The following is a 20,800-nucleotide window of genomic DNA, read 5'->3' as shown; positions in this document are numbered from 1 at the left end:
TTTCTACCTCCTGAATGGGATTCCAGCATGAGCCAACACACTTTCATTTGAAACAAAAATTTCACGTAATTCTATGAATACCTTGTAATTTGCTGCCTCTGTCTACTGTTGTCTTTTGAAAATTCAACTTTTACCTAAAGATATCTGTATTCTGTTACTATAAGCATATATTGTCCTTAGGTAAAGTTTTCTTTTAATCGAGACTATATTTGTGTGTGTGCGTGTGTGTGTGTGTGTGTGTGTGTGTGTGTGTGTGTGTTTGTATACCTGTATATGTTCCTTTGAGATATGACTCTGAATTCCTTACAAATACAAGCAGAGCTTTCCTTCTCCTTCTGCTATCAGTTTTAGGGGACATATTGCTTCTTCAGTACTGTCATACCAATAAATCATCCCAGATTACTAGCAGTCATACAGGACTAAAGTATACCATGCATTTTAAAGGAAATCTGCTATTTTCTTTTCAATCAGATGAGCAATGTGAAGAGACTGCGGCCACGGCTCAGTGCGATTCTCTTTAAGCTGCAGTTTGAAGAGCAGGTGAACAACATCAAACCTGACATCATGGCTGTCAGTGCTGCCTGCGAAGAGATAAAGAAGAGCAAAAGCTTTAGCAAGTTGCTGGAACTTGTATTGCTAATGGGAAACTACATGAACGCTGGCTCCCGGAATGCGCAAACCTTCGGATTTAACCTTAGCTCTCTCTGTAAAGTGAGCTTGTTTTCTTAAAACACATATTTGCCTGAACATTTATTCTTAAATGTCAGCTCTGATTCCATTATTTATATATTTTTATTTTGATGGGCTCATTATCAAGAATTTGAACTGAACCATGAACCCAAACCCAGAGTGTACAGAGCTAATTTACTCAACCTCTGAACTAAATCCAAATATTAATTTTCTCTGATCGGTAAATTCAAGTGAAGGATTTTGCTTAATAGCAAAATTATGTCATAAAACTATGCTTTCTCAAACTAATGAAATAGAAAATCAAAATATTATTTAAACCTCATATTCCATTCAGGTACGGGCATATGGTGGTATTTATGCTCAGTACTGCCTCGAAGAATTTTTTCTTTAAAATTCTTAAATATTTCTTTGTACTTTTTAAGCAAGTCGAGACATTGTGAAACTGCTTTATATCAAGGGAAATACTATTTACTAGGAATGAACATACCTCATGTGTCACTGATGATTTTGAAATGTTTCTATCAAAACATAATTTTAGAAAGTATGAAAATTGAGTATGTTTAGATATTTTTTTCTTCTTCTGGATTCTTTCACAAGTTTAATTTTCTTACAGCAAATATATTCAATCTTTTATATAACAGCACTCCTCTCTAAGAAGAAGTGGGTCATAGTAATAGTGCTTTATTGATCTGCTTACAACAAATTCTTCTCGGTTACATATCACCAGAAAAGCTTTTCTCTTGTTTTTGGCCTGTTAACATCTATACTCCCTGATTAAGGAATTTGATTATTGTGATTGCCAGGTAGATAGAGAAGGTGAGAAACAAGTTCAGTTTTAGCTGTAGGTTTGCTGAATTGTTGATCTCTTGATGCTTTCATGACATTTTCACACAATTTCCCTCACCTCACACTCCTGTTGGATCAAGGTCTCAACAGCTTTTCTTCTTCTCTCCTGCCTCCAATTTTTAACTTTCTCCTCCTTGTTTTCTTGGCCTGCTGAGTTTGGTTAAGTTCCTAGTAAGGGGGATGCAATCCCTAATATGAATTGAGGATGTTGCATTTTTATTGAGGGCCTGCTGAAGATGAAATACTGTGCCAAATGCTTGACCTAACTGTCCTATTAATGGATGTGATTAACATTTTTCTGGCTTGAAATTCATATTTTTTCACATGTGAAACATTAAATATGATTAAATAAATGCTTTAATTTAGCTATATACAATAGTTATGATTACTGAGATAAGAGTGAGAGAAAAGCTCTCTGGCAAGGAAGCACATTTATGTATCAGAGAGGTAAAGGAGTTTGAATAGGATCAAAGAAGATCTATTCGACAGAAATAAACATTCTAAGCAAGACTCAGTGGTTTACACAAAGGTTGCAGTGTGACATATGTTACTACACAGTGATTTGATGAAGCAGGAGTCTAGATAGGAGAGGAAAAATATTAGAAATAACATCGTATTTTGTTCTAGATTGTGAAAAGACTTCAGTAGCATACCTTCTGATAAAGGGCTTATGAAGTCTTATTACTTCTACGGGCAAGTGATGTGATCAGTTTTCTCTTAAATAGAGAAGTCTTAACACACATAGAAGGAATTAAGCAGCATTGTCTAGTAGTAGTGTCACCTTTCAGTGTTCATGACTATTTAAATGGGAATCATTGCAACCAAATTTTTAGCTTCTCATTTATAACAAACTATTTTAAGTCGATCCTTGGCCATATGGACTGGCGGTATATAGAACTTTTCCATCATTGTAGAAAAAGTTCATTTGCAAGCATACTGCGTTAGAAGGTTACAATGGGGGAAAGATGTGAATTACTTACAAGGGAGACAGGAAATCAAGATGAGAAAACGAAGAATGATGTGGAAGGTGAAGGGGTTAAATGGGGCATCAAAGATAGCATCTCAGTTTCGTGTTTAGCCAACTGATGGGAGATTTTTTTATAGACATATTTGCAATGGTAGCTCAAAAGAGAATGAACTCGGCTCTATTAGTATTTTCTTCTCCTGTTTACCTCAGTATCTTAAAAGAGAATCTGACTGAAGCTGCCTATTTAATTCATTAGAAAACATTGAGCTGTTCACTGTATCACAGTTTGTGTCCTTTGAGATACAGGTACAAAAAAAGGTAATGACCAAAAATAGAATGGAAGAGAGGGGAAAGAAGGAAGGAATATAAAGAGAATGGTCTGAACAAGGTGAGTTTTCAACTTGATGACTGAAGACCTGGAGAGAAACAAATAAAGTAGCAGGATAAGGAGCAAGATGAAGTCCACACCTAAGTGTCTGTTCTTTAAAAGATTTTATATTTCTGAACTAGAGCCAATGGACCAAAATATGCTTTTATGACTTCCCTCATGCTGTGCTCAAAGTGCTTTTGATGGGTGGTTAGTTCCTAATGATGATGTGTAATAAGTAGCCTGACGTATTTTGCACACAGCAGTAATAAGTACCTGTGAATCAATGGCTGGGCAATAGACACAATGTTGTATATGTTCATTATTTTGTAAAAATTAGACATCCTTATTGAGATAACCTGACTGGTCCACTGTAACTTTTAAATCATTAACAAATTCAATCCGTGCTGTAATTATTTTAGTACTAGTGAACCTGTAAACCGGCTAATCTGCCTCCAGATAATGGAGTTAACTTTATTTTCAGGCAACAATGTCAGATATTTTGATTATTTCTTTTAGAAGCCGTCTGTTGTACAAAAACAAAATAAGTACTACAGCTTTATATTTATTATTAGCCTTCATGTCAACTTGAAAGCATATATTGAACAAGATGATATCTCATCATGTTTATCAGAAGTAGCAGCTTGATCTTTGACAATTGTGATTGAATTTTCACACTGAGTATAGAGCATTTGGTTTGATGATAAGCCCCTACACAAGGAATTCCATATGTATTTGACAGTAGAAAGACAGAGTACTATTTTAATCTGTTACAACATGCTGGGTAATTACATGCATTTTAACATTCTATACCAAAAATCTTTTAAATGGCCCTTTATAATTTTACCACAAATATGAAAAGTAACTGGAAATTCAAATTAAATTATTAACTTTACATTGTTTTGAAATGCCTGATTTGTGAATTCTGCATACAAAGTAGTTTAAGAGAAACATTTTATGTGTCATTGAATTGATCTACCTTTAATAACTGAGTTCAGAGAGGCAGAATTTTCTTTTATCTCCCAAATTATTGATATGGCTTATGATAAATGTAAAAGTTAAATTATAGCTACTAATAGATATAAACTAGAATCTATTAGTTCAAAGTAAATGTTTAGAAGTGAGAGTATAAGTATCATACTAAGTGAAATGAGTGAGAAAGAGAGGGACAGACATAGAATGACTGCACTCATTTGTGGAATATAAAGTAACGTAGTATGAAACTGACACAAGGGCAATACATATAAGGGTCAAGAATATTGCTCCATGATTGGAAGCCTATCTCATGAGCTGGGGGGAGAAGGCATCTGGAATAGAGAAGGAATCACTAAGTCAGTGATGGTTGTAGGATTCATTCCGGATGGGAGATGTGTGCTGGAAGTAGATAAAGGACCAAAGATGATAGCCTCTCTGCATCTCTAATGCAAACCACAATGCCCAAAAGTAGAGAGAGAAAGTATTAAGGAAGTTGTCTGCCATAGAGGCAGGGAGGTTGGAAAGAGGTGATGGGTATTATGGGGACATTGTTGGCGAGAATGTACACTAATGGAAGGGTGGGTGTTCGATTATTGTGTGACTGAAAATCAAACAGGAAAGCTTTTAAACTGTATATCACTGTGATTCAATTAAAAAAAATGAGAGTATAGGCATGAAGTTTCCCTATTTAGAAGTGAAGTACAGTCATGGTTATGAGACTTCGTGAACTGGTTCTTCTGATATGCCAAGACTGAATGCCACAAGAAATTCTGCATGTCTGTCATTTAAAGGGAGAATAGGTCATCAGCCATGCTCATGCAAAAACTAACTTTTTCATGATGAAACTCTTTCACAATGATTTTAATTTAGATCTCTATTTCCTATCTAGACTATCTCTCAACATGTTCACTAGCACATTTACACTCAGAATCTTTAGTAATGGGCTCTTCTAAAGAACCCTTATTGTGATATACAAAAATATTTTTTGTTACAGTGGTACTACTCCTAGTTTAACTATGTGAGGACCTTGCTTTATGTTCATACTTTTTGAAAATGGTAAACTATAGAATTTATAGAGAAATGGATGAACTGCTTGCCATTCATAATATCCTTCAGATTATTATTGGCCTTTAGATAAAAATTGGATGATGAAAATATTGACATTATTTTTCAGGACCTGCCATAATTATACACAAATCCAATTAACAGATGATTTTTAAATTGACCAAAAATACCCATCTAGAAAATGCCTATGTGGTTAGATTTGAAGTTCTGTAAGAGAATATGTTGGGTAGGGCCAAGATCTTTTTTTTTTTTTTTTTTTTTAATCCTTTTTGGGTCACATCCAGCGATGCACAGGGGTTACTCCTGGCTCTGCATTCAGGAATTACCCCTGGCGGTGCTCAGGGGACCATAGGGGATGCTGGGAATCGAACCCGGGTCAGCCAGGGGCAAGGCAAATGCCCTACCCACTGTGCTATTGCTCCAGCACCCCAAGATCTTTTTTTAATCCTCAGTAAGATCAGCATTGTAAGGAAGAATAATGGAGCCAACTATCAAGGTACAGCAATGTAGCACTGTCATCCCATTGTTCATCGATTTGCTTGAGTGGGCATCAGTAACTTCTCCAGTGTGAGATTTGTTGTTACTATTTTTGGCATATTGAATATGCCACGAGTAGCTTGCCAGGCTCTGCCATGCAGGCGGGATACTCTCGGTAGCTTGCTGGGCTCTCCGAGAGGAACCAAGAAATCGAACCTGGGTCGGCCTTATGCAAGGCAACCGCACTGTCCACTGTGTTTCGCTCCAGTCCCAAGGTACAGCATCATGTTAAAATATATGAGATGATTTTCACTTGTAAATTTAAAAGGCAAATGCTATCTACCTACACAGAATCCCTGAAACATGAATTTAATAACATTTACTGATATTTAATGAATGGGATGTTTGTTTTCTGAATAACAAATTTATTCTGGTCAATACTGTATGATGTAACTTTAATAGATAGCTCTTTGTTCTAGGTAAATAAATCAAGTGAAATCATATAATACGGTAATATGTACATATAAATTTTAGATTTCTGCTAATTATAGTAATTTATTTTTCCCAATCTTATAAAAGCACTTTTTCAATAGAGCTTGCAATATGTTCATCTAAAAGGTGAAGTTATCAAAGGATACCTAGTAATGGGGATATATGGTTTGGAGTTAGATGTTAAAAGGTTGAGAATATTACAAGCAGTGTATATATAATTGTGTGCATATGTATATATGCATATATAAATATACATATATGTATGTATATGCATTGTTCTCTTCCTAGTACATGGCAGTTTTCTTTTTCTTATCTCCTGAATGTTCCTTTTATCAGAATAGGCCAACAACAGCAGACTGTGTTCACTGAAACTAATAAAAATTTAGAAAAAAAAGTTTTTCCTATATCTTTAATGGCTCTGCCAACTCAATGACTTCTTGAAGTTGTGAGCATCTACTCTTGTAGGTATAGATTGTTCACTAAGGGTATCTTTTAAGAGTTGCTGATGCATCTTCATCCCAGAAACTGGCTGCATTAATTATATAGATCCTAATTAGTAGCATTATTGTGTTTAAAGACCCTCAGGAGACTGTAATGTACAGTATAAACAAAGATCACTTTTATCAGTCTTCTGCTTCACTTTATTATACTGGATGGAAAAATTTGAAATTGGTGGCCTGGAGTCTGCCATCAAACATACAGAAGCAGATACAAACCAAAACAAGCACAAACAGCTTTATTTCATTTAAGGATGAGTGATAAAATATTTCCCCAAGCTTCTGAGTTTCTTTTGCATCAAGCTGAATACTGTTCGGAAAATAAGAAAAAGTAGTGACAAGAGTATGAGTTAGAGGCAAGTAAGATAATGGCTGGTATCTGAGATTTTGTAAGGTTTTTTACCTTTCTGATTAGAATGTAAGAATTTTGAAGTAAACAGGTACCTTTGCCTGTTAAATAGGTTGATTTTATGAAGTTTTTAAAAAATTTTAATTTGATGTTCAGATTCACCATGATAGCCCTTTTCTTGATTCCCTTATTTGAAGGAAAAACCTCTACCATACAATTTCATTTTTTTATTTGCATTTAGTGGTTTAGAAGGATTTTTATTCTTTTTCAAATTCACAAATCATGCCAGCAAATTGGCACCCTTTGAAAGTAAAGCAGTTTTTGGCCAAAACAGATAACAAATGCCATTCTTATTTTACATCTACCCAATTAAATCACTAAAATACTGACTTGCAAAGCATTGAGAAATGATTTAGAGCTCTTACCCACTTTGATTCATTCAGTGATCTGTGAATCTATAGCATTTTCAAAAAACATTTAATTAGCTTTACTAAGTAGTGGTTTTGATTACTTTTATGCACATTACTTTTTTTCCCTCTCCAACTGCTATTTAACATTGAAAATTAGAATTGGTCTTTAAAAGAATGATCAAAGTGTGGTTTTGTTCACAAATACCAAATACATAGCTTGGGTGTTATCATCTCAATGTTCTTATAACAAGCTTTTCTATTGTGTCAAACTGCTTTTCCCAAATATACAGCCTCAGAATATTTTCAATACCATGATTATATTGTCATATACTGCTTAGTAAGAATGCACTTTGTATGTGACCATAGTGTCTGTGGGCTATGTTATGTAACCTTGATTATATTGGGTTATACTTCATCTAGATTTGAAAAAAATTCACTTTCTAAAGTTTATCTAGTTACCAAACCACTTGATACATTTCTCAGAATGTATCCCCATAGTTCAGTGATTCATGATTGTACATAACTACTACCCTTCAGAGGAATATGTGAAGCGAGCCTTACCAACTTCCCCTAGTTTAGTCTTGCTTTCTGGAATAAATGCTTTGAGTACATTTTAATAAATGGGAAAAAAATCAAAAGTAATATGTAAGAAATAAAGCAAGCATGTGTGTAGAAGGGGTGATATAACGAGTGTTCTGTTCGAGGGCCCTCGGGGTGGCATTCTCTCTTTCTCGCTGCTCGTGTTCTGTGCTATGGAACCACTGTGTATGGACTGGATCAAGAAGGCTCCTCCTTTGTGCTCTGCTGCTGTGAGTGCCCCTGTGCTCTCTTTTGTCTCTCTCTATCTCTGACTCTGTCTCTGTAGTCTCTCCACTGGTCTCTTCCAACCTCTCTCTGTCTCTCGTCTCTCCTCTGCTCTCTTCCTATCTCTCTCTCTCCAGAGCCCTTCTGCTTCTGTCTCTGGAGCTATGCTCACTCTCACTTCTGACTCTGACCCACTTTGTGCTCTTTCTTTCCCCTGCTTCTGGCTTCAATGACTCCCTGGTTCTCTTTCGCCTTGTGCTCTGCTTCTGTGTCTTCTCCCTCAACTTCTCTTACAGTCTTAGTTTATATAGCAATCACGTAGGGTGGTGACACAAAGGTGGGTTGAACATTAACAATTCAACAAGAGGGGGGAGATTACTCCAGATTATCAGGAGATTCCCCTTAAAGGCAGTATCCCATCCAGGGTGTGTCCCTTCTTTCTTCAGCTAATAATCCACTTAAATAGTTAAAGTAAATTTACTTCTAATATTTCTAGCAATGTTATTCTCTATGGGCGCAGTAAGAGATATATCAAACTTAAAGTTGGGTTCTTCTGAGGACATTCACTATATATTCCAGACCACAGTCCTCAGGCCAGGTTAGTCTTCCTAGCCCCAGCAGGGTCCTAGTCTCCATGTTACTTTTGGATCATGACAGCATGTATCTATGACCATACTTATTCCTCTTATTTTTTCTTGCCGTTGGAGTTGTATCTAAATACATCTTTGAGGTCATTAATCCTACAATGTATCATCATTCTTCTATGTAATTTATGGTTACTGGTGTTTTAACCAAGTCTTAAATCTATTTTGAGCTATTTTCTCTTTTCTTTTTCTTTTTTGTTGTTGTTGTTTTGGGGCCTCTCAGGCATTTCTCAGAGTTTACTCCCGGTTCTGCTCAGGATAACTCCTAGTGGTGCTAAGGGGACTATATGGGGTGCTGGGAATCAAATCTGGGTTGGTCACTTGCAAGGCATAGTCAACTCAGCTTATAGTTGAGTATTGTGGCGCTTTGGCCTGGCCCATTTCAATGCCAGGGTAGCTCAGTTTACCATGAGTCTATTCCATCCCTTGTCAGGACCCTGCTTTTGGGGTGCTAGGGACTAAGGGCAACTGAGTTGAGAAAGCAGATGCCCAGGAGTAAATATTGGAGTCAATCAACTCCCAAGTTACAAAGCATAATTTTAACTGTCTTCCTGTGTCCATACAGAAAGGACATTGCCTTAAGGTAAACTAAATTCCTTGCGGCAGGGCTAAAATGTTATACTACATTTTTTCTACTCAGATTCTTCTTTACTTCCTTTATCAAGGGTCTACAGTATTTCTATAGTTTGGGCATCTGAGCCAAAACATGCAATAATGTCTATATAGTAATGCTTTTATTATTAAACAGTTATATTTAGAAACTTTTGTTCCCTGCAGTGGAGAGAGTAAGAATATATTCATGGTGAAATATATAACCAAAGACATAACCATGATGGGAAATTATAAACCAGTTTTTTCCATGAACATAGATGAAAGAAACAAAGATGAAATGATCCTCAAAATTATATAATTAAAAACATGCATAAAAAAGAATAATTACATACCACTAACAAATGAGATTTATTCTAGGTATGAAATACTGATTTAACCTTTGAAAATTCATCATATTGGCATGCTACAACTGTCAAGCTATGGATAGCATCATATTAACTGATAAGGAACTAACACATTTCCCTATGATTAGAAACAAGACAAAGAGGGTACCTTCTCTCTATGCTGATTCAGCTTTGCCCTAGGAGCCCTGATAGCTAATGCAGTAAGACAAGAAAGGGAAATAAAAGTGGGAAGGAACCAGTAAATACTCTTCTCATGGTTGAAATGATCACCTACATATAAAATCTACCCCCCAAAAAAAAATAAAAAAGAAAAAACCCTTTCTAGAACTAAAAAGTAAAGTTTCTGGATATGAGACTTAGGTGAAAAATTTCTTCGCTTTCCTGATATCACCAATAAACATTTATAATTTGGAGTTCAAAATATTTATGTTTGCACCAAAAGTTATTTTTAATCTAAGTGTGTGAAAGATTCTAAGGGAAGACCAAAATTTTGAAAGAAAATTTAAAATATGAGAGAAATTGGTATTTTCATGTTCATGAAAACTAATATTCAGTGTTAGCAAGATATGTTTCCCAGGGTTTTATCTGTGGATTCAATAAAATTCCAATCAAAATATCTGCAAGTTCAGGCTGGACTGATAGTTAACAGGTGAAACTGGGTGTGGCCAAACTGGGTTCAATGCCTGGACCCCTTGCCGAGCCCTGCCAGGAATGATCCTTGAACACAGAGTCAGGGCTAGAGCCCCGAGCACTACTGGATTTGGCCTCCAAACAAGTACACAAAACCACCAGAATATCGGCATTTTATTTTGTTGATAATGATAAAGGATTTTAAAAGGATTTATATGACTGCAAAATAGCAGAACTAAAACTGAAGGTTGAAAAACTGACTTCTAGATTTATTATAAAGCTACCATTACCTAAACTGGTGTTGCCTACCTCCCCCCCCAAAAAGAAAACAAAAAAAAAGAAATAGAACAAAAGAGAAAGTCCAGAAATGGATACAAATATCAAATATATATTTGACAGAGGAAGAATGGTTATTTAGTGGAAAAAGAACAATGTGTTGAAGAACCGGAGTTCTAAAAATATGTGTATCTAGACACAGATTTGCTCGAGTGGGCAGCAGTAACATCTCCATTGTGAGACTTGTTGTTACTGGTTTTGGCATATCGAATATGCCACAGATAGCTTGCCAGGCTCTGTGTGTGGGTGAGATACTCTCGCTAGCTTGCTGGGCTCTCTGAGAGGGGCAGAGGAACCCAGGTTGGCCTTGTGCATGGCAAACGCCTGCCCGCTGTGCTATAAAAAAATGTAGTACTGTAATAAATTAAATAGTTTTATTAAGTACAAAAACATTACATGTAGAAGTTTCTTACTAAAATTTAAATTTTGAAAATTCATAATTTTGAATTTGAAAAATAATTAAAAATTAAATATAATCTAGAGAAGTTTTATATCGGGATAATGGAGCAAACCAGCCTTTTGTAATTATCGAAGTCCATGATAGTCTTAAGACTTGTCTCTCCATTGTTTTTGTAGAAGATCCCTGATATTAAATAAATGTCAAAATAAATCACTTTATTTTGTAATGGAATATGTTGCAAGAATGTATACTCCAGTCTGGAAAAGGTTAAACTTGATACAGATCTTTTCACACCCAGCCATTTGTCAGCACTGATCTATTAGCAATATGGAAAGATTTACTGCCTAAGTAATAAGATTCTAGTGGTATTTCAGTATATATATATATGTATATATATATATATATATATGTGTGTGTGAATAGCACTGTCATCCCATTGTTCATTGGTTTGCTCCAGTGGGCACCAGTAACATCTCCATTGTGAGAATTGTTGTTACTGTTTTTGGCATATTGAATGCACCATGGGTATCTTGCCAGACTCTACCGTGCAGGCGGGATACTCTCGGTAGCTTGCCGGGCTCTCCGAGAGGGCCGAAGGAATTGAACCCAAGCCGGACACATGCAAGGCAAACGCCCTACCCGCTGTGCTATATAGAAAGAATATTAAGTTTTTAAAGCTAGATATGGTTTCAGGATGGTGGGTGTGTTTTTCAGAGACCTTCCAGACTAAAATTATATTTACAAGTCTTTGTAACTTAAATTGGATTAATTCTCTTCAGTTGTCTTGTATCTATCTTTGTCCTCTGTGTTTTTAAGAGTTTCATTTTTTTTCCATGCATGATAATAAGATTGCAGATTTTTTAACAGAACTGCAATTTATTATAGTTAAGTATAGTTGAATATTCACACAGATGTTACTTTAAATTATTATCAAACAGTAGCTTGCGTTGTCTCAGGTACATTACTTCTCTCCAGTCATTTCTTTTTTAATAGCATTGTGTTTAATGGTAATTCTTTTCTAATAGGAATACTAAATGTTTTGGGCCCTAACTCTGTATTATCTGGCTAGAATCTGCCTTATTGTAAATACTATGTAATAAAGAGCTACTCCTGTTGAACTCTGCATTAGAACTCTATAGAAGTTATAGGCCTCCTGAACATTCATAGGATCAATTCGGTACTCTCATGATTTTGTCTCTCTGCAAACATTTAAGAGTAAAGAATCACTGCTGATTTGAAACACACAAGATTATATCAACCAAGAATGGGAAACAGAATTAGTAATTTGACAGTCTTCAACTCGCTTTCATTATTCAAAGAGTAAAAGAGTATTATTCCTTGGATTTTCAGAATTACAAGAAGATACTTTTAGGATTCTCAACCCCCATCCTCCCCCAGTGATCAGAACAATGGAATATTCTTTAGATGTCATCCAAATTTGTGCTGAATACCTTAAAAATATTCTAAAACCTTGTGTTGTAGCTACAAAGGATTTCTGCACCAGACTGACAACTAAGCCATGATTTATTACAGGATCTGCTTTTAACATTATTTTGTCTGGAATGAACAGAGCAGTTGGAGAAACTCCATCCATCTTTTTTGTTTATTTGACATCTATGCCACATTAAATGTACCTTAAAGAAACAATATATAAATAAGAAATACTACTTAACAGTGATGATTACTCTTCAGTAAGATAAATCTCTTGACAATGATACAAAAGGAATCCTGTCAAGCACTGTCTGTTAAGATTTAAATACAGCATATTTTAAGGGCTAAAATGAATTTTTAAAGCAAACATTTTAACTTTGTTTTCTTTTCAATAGTTTGCTTACAAAGTGAGCCCAAATTCTCTCTCCAAGAAAATGAGCAGCATCTCCCAGAGTGGACTTCCACTAGTTCAGTTCCTGATTACGCAGGATATGGGTCATGAGTAAAACTAAAATGTGCCTTTTTAGTTTTTAATGCTCATCAAAAAGAGAAGGGAAATAAACACATGTTTGTCGCCTTTTAATACTTTGAGGAGAATTCGTTTAAGTGAGTGGATGCAGGAGAAAGTAGGATAATTGAGGCAGGAAGCAGTCCCTGGCATCATTGTGCAGTTTTTCTCACATTATTAAGACCTGAGTGAAGAAGCTCCACACTAGAATTTAGAGCCTTGTGCTGTTTGTAAGTGAGGCATTGCACATTACCCACGAATGATGGCCATCTGTAGTTCCTTTTGGAACTTACATTTTATTAGGTTTACTTTTATATTTGTTTAGAAATTCGGATGATAACTTATTAAATTTAGAATTTGCGAAATGAAGGTTTTGTAAGGAAGGAAGAATTGGGCACTCATTTACTATTCAATACACATATGTTTCAATATTGGATTGTTACCAATATGCTACTTGCTAATCAGTTGATGTTTTCAATAATATAGTCAGGATAATGCCCTTCCCCATAATTAGTGCTTAGTTTTATGATTATCGCTGAATAACTAGAATGTTTGTTTGACCTGCATACTTAATATTTTTTAAACTGGTAGATGCTATAAAGACTACATTATGTTCAAGAATTCTAATTCTGAACTCTTACGGCTGATGCATAAAGATTAAGATTGATCCAGTTGGCTGTTGTTGAATCATAGAAATTTCTAGATATATTAATCCTAGCAGTTGCTGGCTGTTTAACTATGTCACAAATTCTTCTAGAAAATTCTTTTCAGACTTTCCACAGTGTAAAAGTAGATGTTGTTTAAACGTTTTCATCAACATTCCGTTTGGGCAGTGTACCTAGGTTGAAAATGAAAGAAGCATGATATGGAAGTTTATGTAAACTAGTGGCAGTGAAAAACTGAGTCCACAGCAGGAGCATATTTCTGAGATATGTTCTAAATTGTGGGAGGAAAGAGTTGTGCAAAGTTTTAGAAAAAGAACAATAACAACAAAAACAGACAGCTTTTATGCTAATGGTTGTTTATACAAGAGAAAACTGTGAAAGTTGGCAACATTTACAGCTTATAGGATGAAAGCAATCTATAGACTTGAAAGATAAGTTTTCCATATCACATTAACATACTATTTAGGAGCTGAAACAGAAAATGTTCTTACTCAGCAGAGGAGAAAAAATCACCTCTGAACTGAGATTATAACTGGTTTTCTTTGTGAATTTACTGCAAGTTAAAAAAAATTTTTTTTAAATATTTGTCAGTTTATAATGTACCGTATGTAGTCTAGTAACACTCTGTGTCTCATTCTTCATACTTTTGAAAAAAAAGTTGTTTTACTTCAGTTTCATACCTTATATAAACTCTGAAAATAGATCCAGTAACTTGTCTAAGGCTTTGTAACTAGTCTTTGGCCAAATAATACTTAGAAAGCAACTTTTCAAGTGTTTAATATTTGCTTTTCAAAACTATATTGAACTTATTTATTTCTTATTTATAAAATATAGTTTTTACTCATTTAGAAACTTTTAATCATTTTTGCCCTTTTTCCCCCTCCCCTCTTAATCTGTTTAGCTAAAAGATACAAGGTCAGCAGATCAGAAAACAACGCTACTTCATTTTCTGGTGGAAGTATGTGAAGAAAAGTATCCTGACATCTTGAACTTTGTGGATGATTTGGAAAACTTAGACAAAGCTAGTAAAGGTTTGTGCTTTCATATAAACCACTTCACTACACTGGGTCTCCAAGTCATACATAAAGGTTTAAGTAATGCTTGCATTTGAATATATTGCCAATTTGGCAGTGTTTTTTGTTTATTGAATGAGTATAACATTTGTAAAAAGAGAAAGGTGTAGAGACACATTTTAAGAGTTAACATTAGTGGAACATGATTTTAATTTGTTTAAATAGATAATTAGGTGCTGGCTTCAAAACTATATTGCTTTGCACTTTAAATCTTGTGAGCATCCTTTGCCTACTAGGCCAGCTCTGCAATGGTGTTCCCTGATGGCCAGTCATCCATGGCACCCGGTATTTGAGAACCCAGTGCAACCGTCAGTCAGCTTACCCAGTGTTGCTTGGGTTTTAATTTTGCAGTTTAATTGAAATAATTTTGAATCATTGCATTATATAATTGTTTAATGCCTCTGTCCACTTTGCTGATGGAGCCTACTTTCGTTGTCCCTGCAGAGATAAATTTCTTGAGATTTCATTGTTTTGTGATTTTTCCAAATTTCAGATGTCCTCCGTTGAGTGCTTGGTGTGACCTTAGATGAGCTTATAAAAGATTACAGGAAGGTTATTTATTTATTTTTTATTTTTTGAAGAACTGAGTTTTAAGTTATATATAACTTGGTTGTTTGGGGAACAGAAGAAACTTGTCTGCTAATGCCAATTTATAAGTATGCATTTACATTAAAAAATAGAAATAAATGAATATATATTTTGAGAGACAACTCACTTGAAATGATGAAATATCTTTTATTTTTGTGTGAACCACTGGTCATTTGTATTGTCAGATATGTTTATAATCTTTAAACTTTCCTCCTAAAAATGATGATTTGTCAGCTTCATGAAGAATACTTTTAAAGTAAATATTCCAACTTAAATTTTAAGATATCACTCTCTAGCACCTCAAATTGTGTCATATTTTTAAATGGGAATTGTAGCACTTTACTTATCAAAGAGTCCTATAATTGGATGAGATATCCTTTGACTCTTCCCTTGAGATGTAAGTTTCCTGGACGTGTATACCTTAGACACTATGCACTTGAGGATGGAGGAGAGTGAGGGTTGGAAATAACTAGTTTGATTTTTTTTTTTGACCAGAAATAAGCTTTTAACTTTAATTTTTATTTCTGCTTCCCACTGTTCTAATGATAATGGATTTACTTTACTCACTCTTTGCTACTCTAAAATGTCACTGGTATTTTTTTTTAAATAACATCCACATATGCATATGTGATTTATTGGGATATAAAAAGGAACAAATTATCAAAAATGTATTCTCACATAAAGTCTGAGATAGGGCAGAAGAACACAGGGAAATTGTTTTTTAATACTTGCTATTCTAGGTTTTCTAAATATATAAATTAGTGTTTAAATGTGGGTCCAATAGCTCAAGAAATGCTGTAGCACTGTAGTACTGATGCCCTATTGTTCATCAATTTGCTTGAGCGGGCACCAGTAACATCTCCATTGTGAGACTTGTTACTGTTTTTGGCATATCGAATATGCCACGGGTAGCTTGCCAGGCTCTGGCATGCGGACAGGATAGTCTTGGTAGCTTGCCACGGTCTCTGAGAGGGACGGAGGAATCGAACCCAGGTCAGCCACATGCAAGGCAAATGCCCTACCTGCTGGAACGATAGCAAGAAATGCTACTTTCCTAAAATAAGATTTCTGAAATTTAAAAATATTTGAATAAATATGATGAAAAAGAAATGAAAGTGTATGTCCTTGATGAGCATTAAACTTGGTAAGCAACGAAAGAGTAGATGCAAATTGTTGTATAAAGGAACCAGAGAGATAGTACAGCGTTTAGGGCACTTGCTTTGTTCACAGCCCATGTAGATTCTATCCCCAGCACCACATATGTTTCTCCAAACCCTGACAGGTATGATACCTAAAACTAGTACCAGGAGTGAATCCTAAGCACTCTACTGGGTATGACCAAGAAAATGAAAAGGAACAATAGTTTATATATATATATATATATATATATATATATACATACATATATATGTGTGTGTATGTGTATACACATATGTATATATTTTTGTGTGTACATATATATATTTTTGTATATGTATATATTTTTTAAAGCAGTGTTGTAAAGAGCTTAACAGTACACTGAAAGGTTTTTTTTTTAATTTTTGGCAAAAATGTTTCATTAATAGATTTGTCAACATTAGGTTTAATAGATTTAAATCAGGGCAAACTTTTTGGATAATAGAACTTACATTCCTGACCAATTCTTCATCTTTCCTATTATACCTGAAACTGAACAGTAAGCTGGAACATAGTTCTTCATTTCTTGTTTTCTATTATGGGACTTATTTTTTTAGAAATTGTTGCTATGTATTTAGCTTTTCAGTATGTGTTTGATTGTAGCTCAAATTCTGTATAAATATGATAATATTTTGCCTTAAAATATATTTAGCTTTCATAAGGGCTTGCAGAGTGCTAAATTGGTAATTAGATTATCTGTTTTCTCTTTCCATGTACCTGTGGGGCACTCGGGGGCCCTCCGGGCTCTCGTTTCCATCTGTTAGTTAGGGGGCTTGCATATGTGTCTGGGTCAGCAGATACTGCTAATGTGTCTCGCAGGGGGCAGCCAACTTCTTTGAAATAGAAAAGCCATCACTGAAATTATTTTTCTGTATAGTGCAGGTGATTGTTGAGCACAATTTCTTTTTATGATTACATAACCCTATTAATGAATGAGATTCTAGATGAATGTAATGTTTGGGATGAAGTAAGTCTGTGTTTACTATGGGAATTTCAGTGCTCTTATCTATCATCATTTAAAAGTTTTTGTATTTGAATTCTCCTCAGTGAGCTATCACATGAATTAAAAAGTACCTTTGTTTTTGAGACATAACAAATCCTGGTCATTAGGTGCTCCTGGATCGGCAGGGGGGACTTTCATTGCAACTAATGAGCTTACTCTTATGACAATTTCAAAATATCTACTTCATTAGGGTTGCTGCTTTTCTGAGAGATAATGGCTTCCAGCTTTTCTGTTGTATTTCCTCGGAATTGTTTTGGGTTGTTATTGCATCTCTGTATGCCATTGTAATCTTTCTTTCTGGACTTCTAAAGACGGAGTACAATTTTCACTTGTTTAAACAGTTGGAAAATTTGGTTGACTCTCACCTATAGAAATTGTATTGATAATTTCATAATAACCTGTTTTCATTATTAAATTGAAGTGGAATTTTATCAGTTAGTGTCCAATATGAAAAAAACAATTTTTGGTTCTCTGATGTTGTTTGGACTATATTCAAATAAACCAAGGTCAGTTTACAGCATCGCCCTGTTCTGCTTCCTCTTAGTCAGCACTGTCATAGGTTCACCATAAATGTCTTTTCATTATTATTTCTTAGAAAGTCATCTCTGAATATCCGAAGTTCCCTGTTCAAATTATTCTTATTAATCATTCTTTAGCATGAGCATATTTGTGCTTACTCTGGTCCAGAAACTCTCTGATCTTGCCCTTGGTTCAAGATAATTTGTCTTAGTGTGGCTCAGTCTTCCGTATTCACATCTACCTGGCTTTGGTGTCTACTGGCGTCTCCCTTCCTCCAACTTAAAATTCTTTCATTTAGGGGTGGAGAGACAGTACATCGGGAAAGGCATTTCCTTTGCACAGGACCCAGGTTCAACCTCTGGCATTCCACATGGTCCCTTGTATGCTCCCTGGAGTGGTTCCTGAGTGCAGAGCCCAGAGTAACCCATCAACACTTCTGGTGTCCCCCCTTCCCTAGCAAAAAGAAAGAGCCAAACAAAATAAAATTCTTTTCTTTTTTCCTCCAAGGGTGTGTAACTCTGTTGTTGTTAGAGTATTATTACTTTAAGTATCATTAGCCTAATTATTATTACAAACCCTAATAATTGTTATTACATGATAATTATTGCTGTCACTTAGCAATTATTATCGGAAGCCTAATTATTATTACTGAGTATTATTAGCCTAAAGCTGTACCCTTCTTTGGTTCTCCCTTAGAGGGTTTTTTCTTAGGCAATTTCTTTAGTTCCTTAAGGCTTGAATAATATCAGAGAAATGAATTAAAATTTGCTCTCTTGACTTCCCTTCTGAGTCCACACTTGCATGTTTAGCAGTTTACTTTTTTACTTTTTCTCACCTGCTGTATCTCACTATGGACATTATAATGCCATAAAATGTGGCTATTGCTTATTATAAAATTTACCTTCCCTCCCGCAATTTTAAGTGTCTGAAGAAGTCATTTCCCCCCCTTTTTTTGGCTTCTGTTTCAACTCATTTTCTTTGTCTTATTTGCTCCATCTCTTTGTAGTCTTCTTTGTAGTCTTTTTGCAGAGATCTAGGTGGTATATTTTGAGTACAGTGTATGGGAAGTGGCCAGTATTTCCTAGAATAAATAGTCTACTTTTCTTCTTTATCCATTGATGTCATCTTCCTTTTGGTGCTTCTTTTTTTTTTTTTTTCTTTTGGGTCACATCTGGCGATGCACAGGGGTTACTCCTGGCTCTGCACTCAGGAATTACCCCTGGCCGTGCTCAGGGGACCATATGGGATGCTGGGATTTGAACCCGGGTCGGCCGGATGCAAGGCAAAACGCCCTACCCGCTGTGCTATCTCTCCAGCCTCAGGTGCTTATTTCTGATGCTAATTTTTTTGTATTGTACTCTTCCTTTAAAAATATGCCTTAGGTTTTCCAGAAAATTCAAAACAACTAAGAAGTTCTTCTGTAATCTATTCCACAAACTCTTGGGAATAAAATTTGCTTTTGAAAGGTTAATGTTTAGTATATTATTGGAGTTGATTTAATAATTAGCCACTTATAATTTTTGTCACTTTTCCACATCCTCATTTTTAGTTTACAGTAGTATTTTTGATAGCTTTTATTTTATTTCCCCCCTCCATATTATAAACTTTTTTAGGACTGTTTATTTGCTTTAGCTAGTAATTCCATGGCCTGACCTATATATTTATCTACTCAAATACATCTCCTGATTCCTAATTTTTCATGACTTTCCAACAATTTATGATAAATGTCTTACTAAATACCAAATGTTTATCTTTTATTCACCTACTGTGAACACTTAGAAGACTTAATTTCCAGGTGGCTGCCACCTGGAAACTGCATAGTGTTTGAAAATTTTACATTCATCTGCTATCACAAACAGAAAGTATTTTCAAAGGCTTCCATTAACCTCCTTATGTTACAGTCTTCCAAAGATGCCAATTAAAATGTAGTTAATAAAAAATTTGAATATTCAGTATTAGTTACTAATTCAGTTGCATTTTATGTTTTAAGTTTATAAGTAAATAAAATATGTAAGCAGCAGTATTAGCGTGATTACCACTATATTAGATGGGACTGTTATGTCTTTGGAGGTTGTAGATTGAGGCCTCTTAATTTTTATGGATTAATAATTCACTTATTTCAAAAATTTAAGAGGTTGAGGCCTCTTAAATTTTATGGATTAATAATTCATTTATTTCAGATAGAATAGGGATATTCTAATTTTATAAAAATACATAGTAGTGTTCATTTCTGCCAATATAATGAAGTAATTTGATTGGATACATTATTATTCTTTAGGGGCTTAATAATGATTTATTTAGAGAAGACAACCATGTAGGATATTGGTTTCATTGAGTTTCCAGTGAAGAACACAACATAATATTTTGCTATGGGCTGAATTACGTGGAAGCCTTTCATCTAGCCTCTAATCTCATAATGGGTTTGCATGTGGGAAAAGGCTTTCAGTGAGATGATTAAGTTAAAAGAGGCCATTAGAGTGTACTCTAATCCAGAACGACTTGTATCCAATGAGGAAGAGGGGATTTGGACACAAAGGAACCCTAGGTGCACGCATAGAGGATTGCCTATGTGAAGGCAGAGTAAGAATGTGGCTGTCACTAGACCAAGCAGTAAAGCCTTAAAAGACACCAAACCATGAGGTGCTTGACCATTGATTCTAGAAATGTGAGAAAAGAGATTTCTGTTGTTTTAGCCACTCACTTGTGATACTTTATGATGACCGACCTGGAAAACAACTGTCATTTTAGACTTATTTGGCTTGATTTGGGGGGTTGGAGAATAAAATAGCTAATTGAAATTAAAAAAAAAAATACTGATCAGCTAAAGAAATTGTTACAGGCCTGCTATTATGAATATTCACAAGTAATTAGTTTTGGTATACCTAAGATTTTTGTGCAAACCATGAATTATCATGATTTTAAATAATTACAA

General features: G+C 35.0%; 1 protein-coding gene across 4 annotated transcripts in view; it reads left to right on the top strand.

Annotated features, from left to right (window-relative positions):
* The window catches only part of DIAPH3 (diaphanous related formin 3), a 517,599-nt gene that overhangs the window by 293,574 nt on the left and 203,225 nt on the right, over positions 1–20,800 (top strand). For all 4 annotated transcript variants that reach the window (XM_004603995.2, XM_055141227.1, XM_055141217.1 and 1 more), the window contains 2 exons: positions 472–711; positions 14,411–14,540. In XM_004603995.2, the coding sequence (XP_004604052.1) occupies positions 472–711; positions 14,411–14,540 (370 nt within the window). The remainder of the gene's footprint in view (positions 1–471; positions 712–14,410; positions 14,541–20,800) is intronic.

Source organism: Sorex araneus, chromosome 1, assembly GCF_027595985.1.
Source record: "Sorex araneus isolate mSorAra2 chromosome 1, mSorAra2.pri, whole genome shotgun sequence".
NCBI lineage: Eukaryota > Metazoa > Chordata > Mammalia > Eulipotyphla > Soricidae > Sorex > Sorex araneus.
This window is presented reverse-complemented; position numbering and strand designations above follow the sequence as displayed.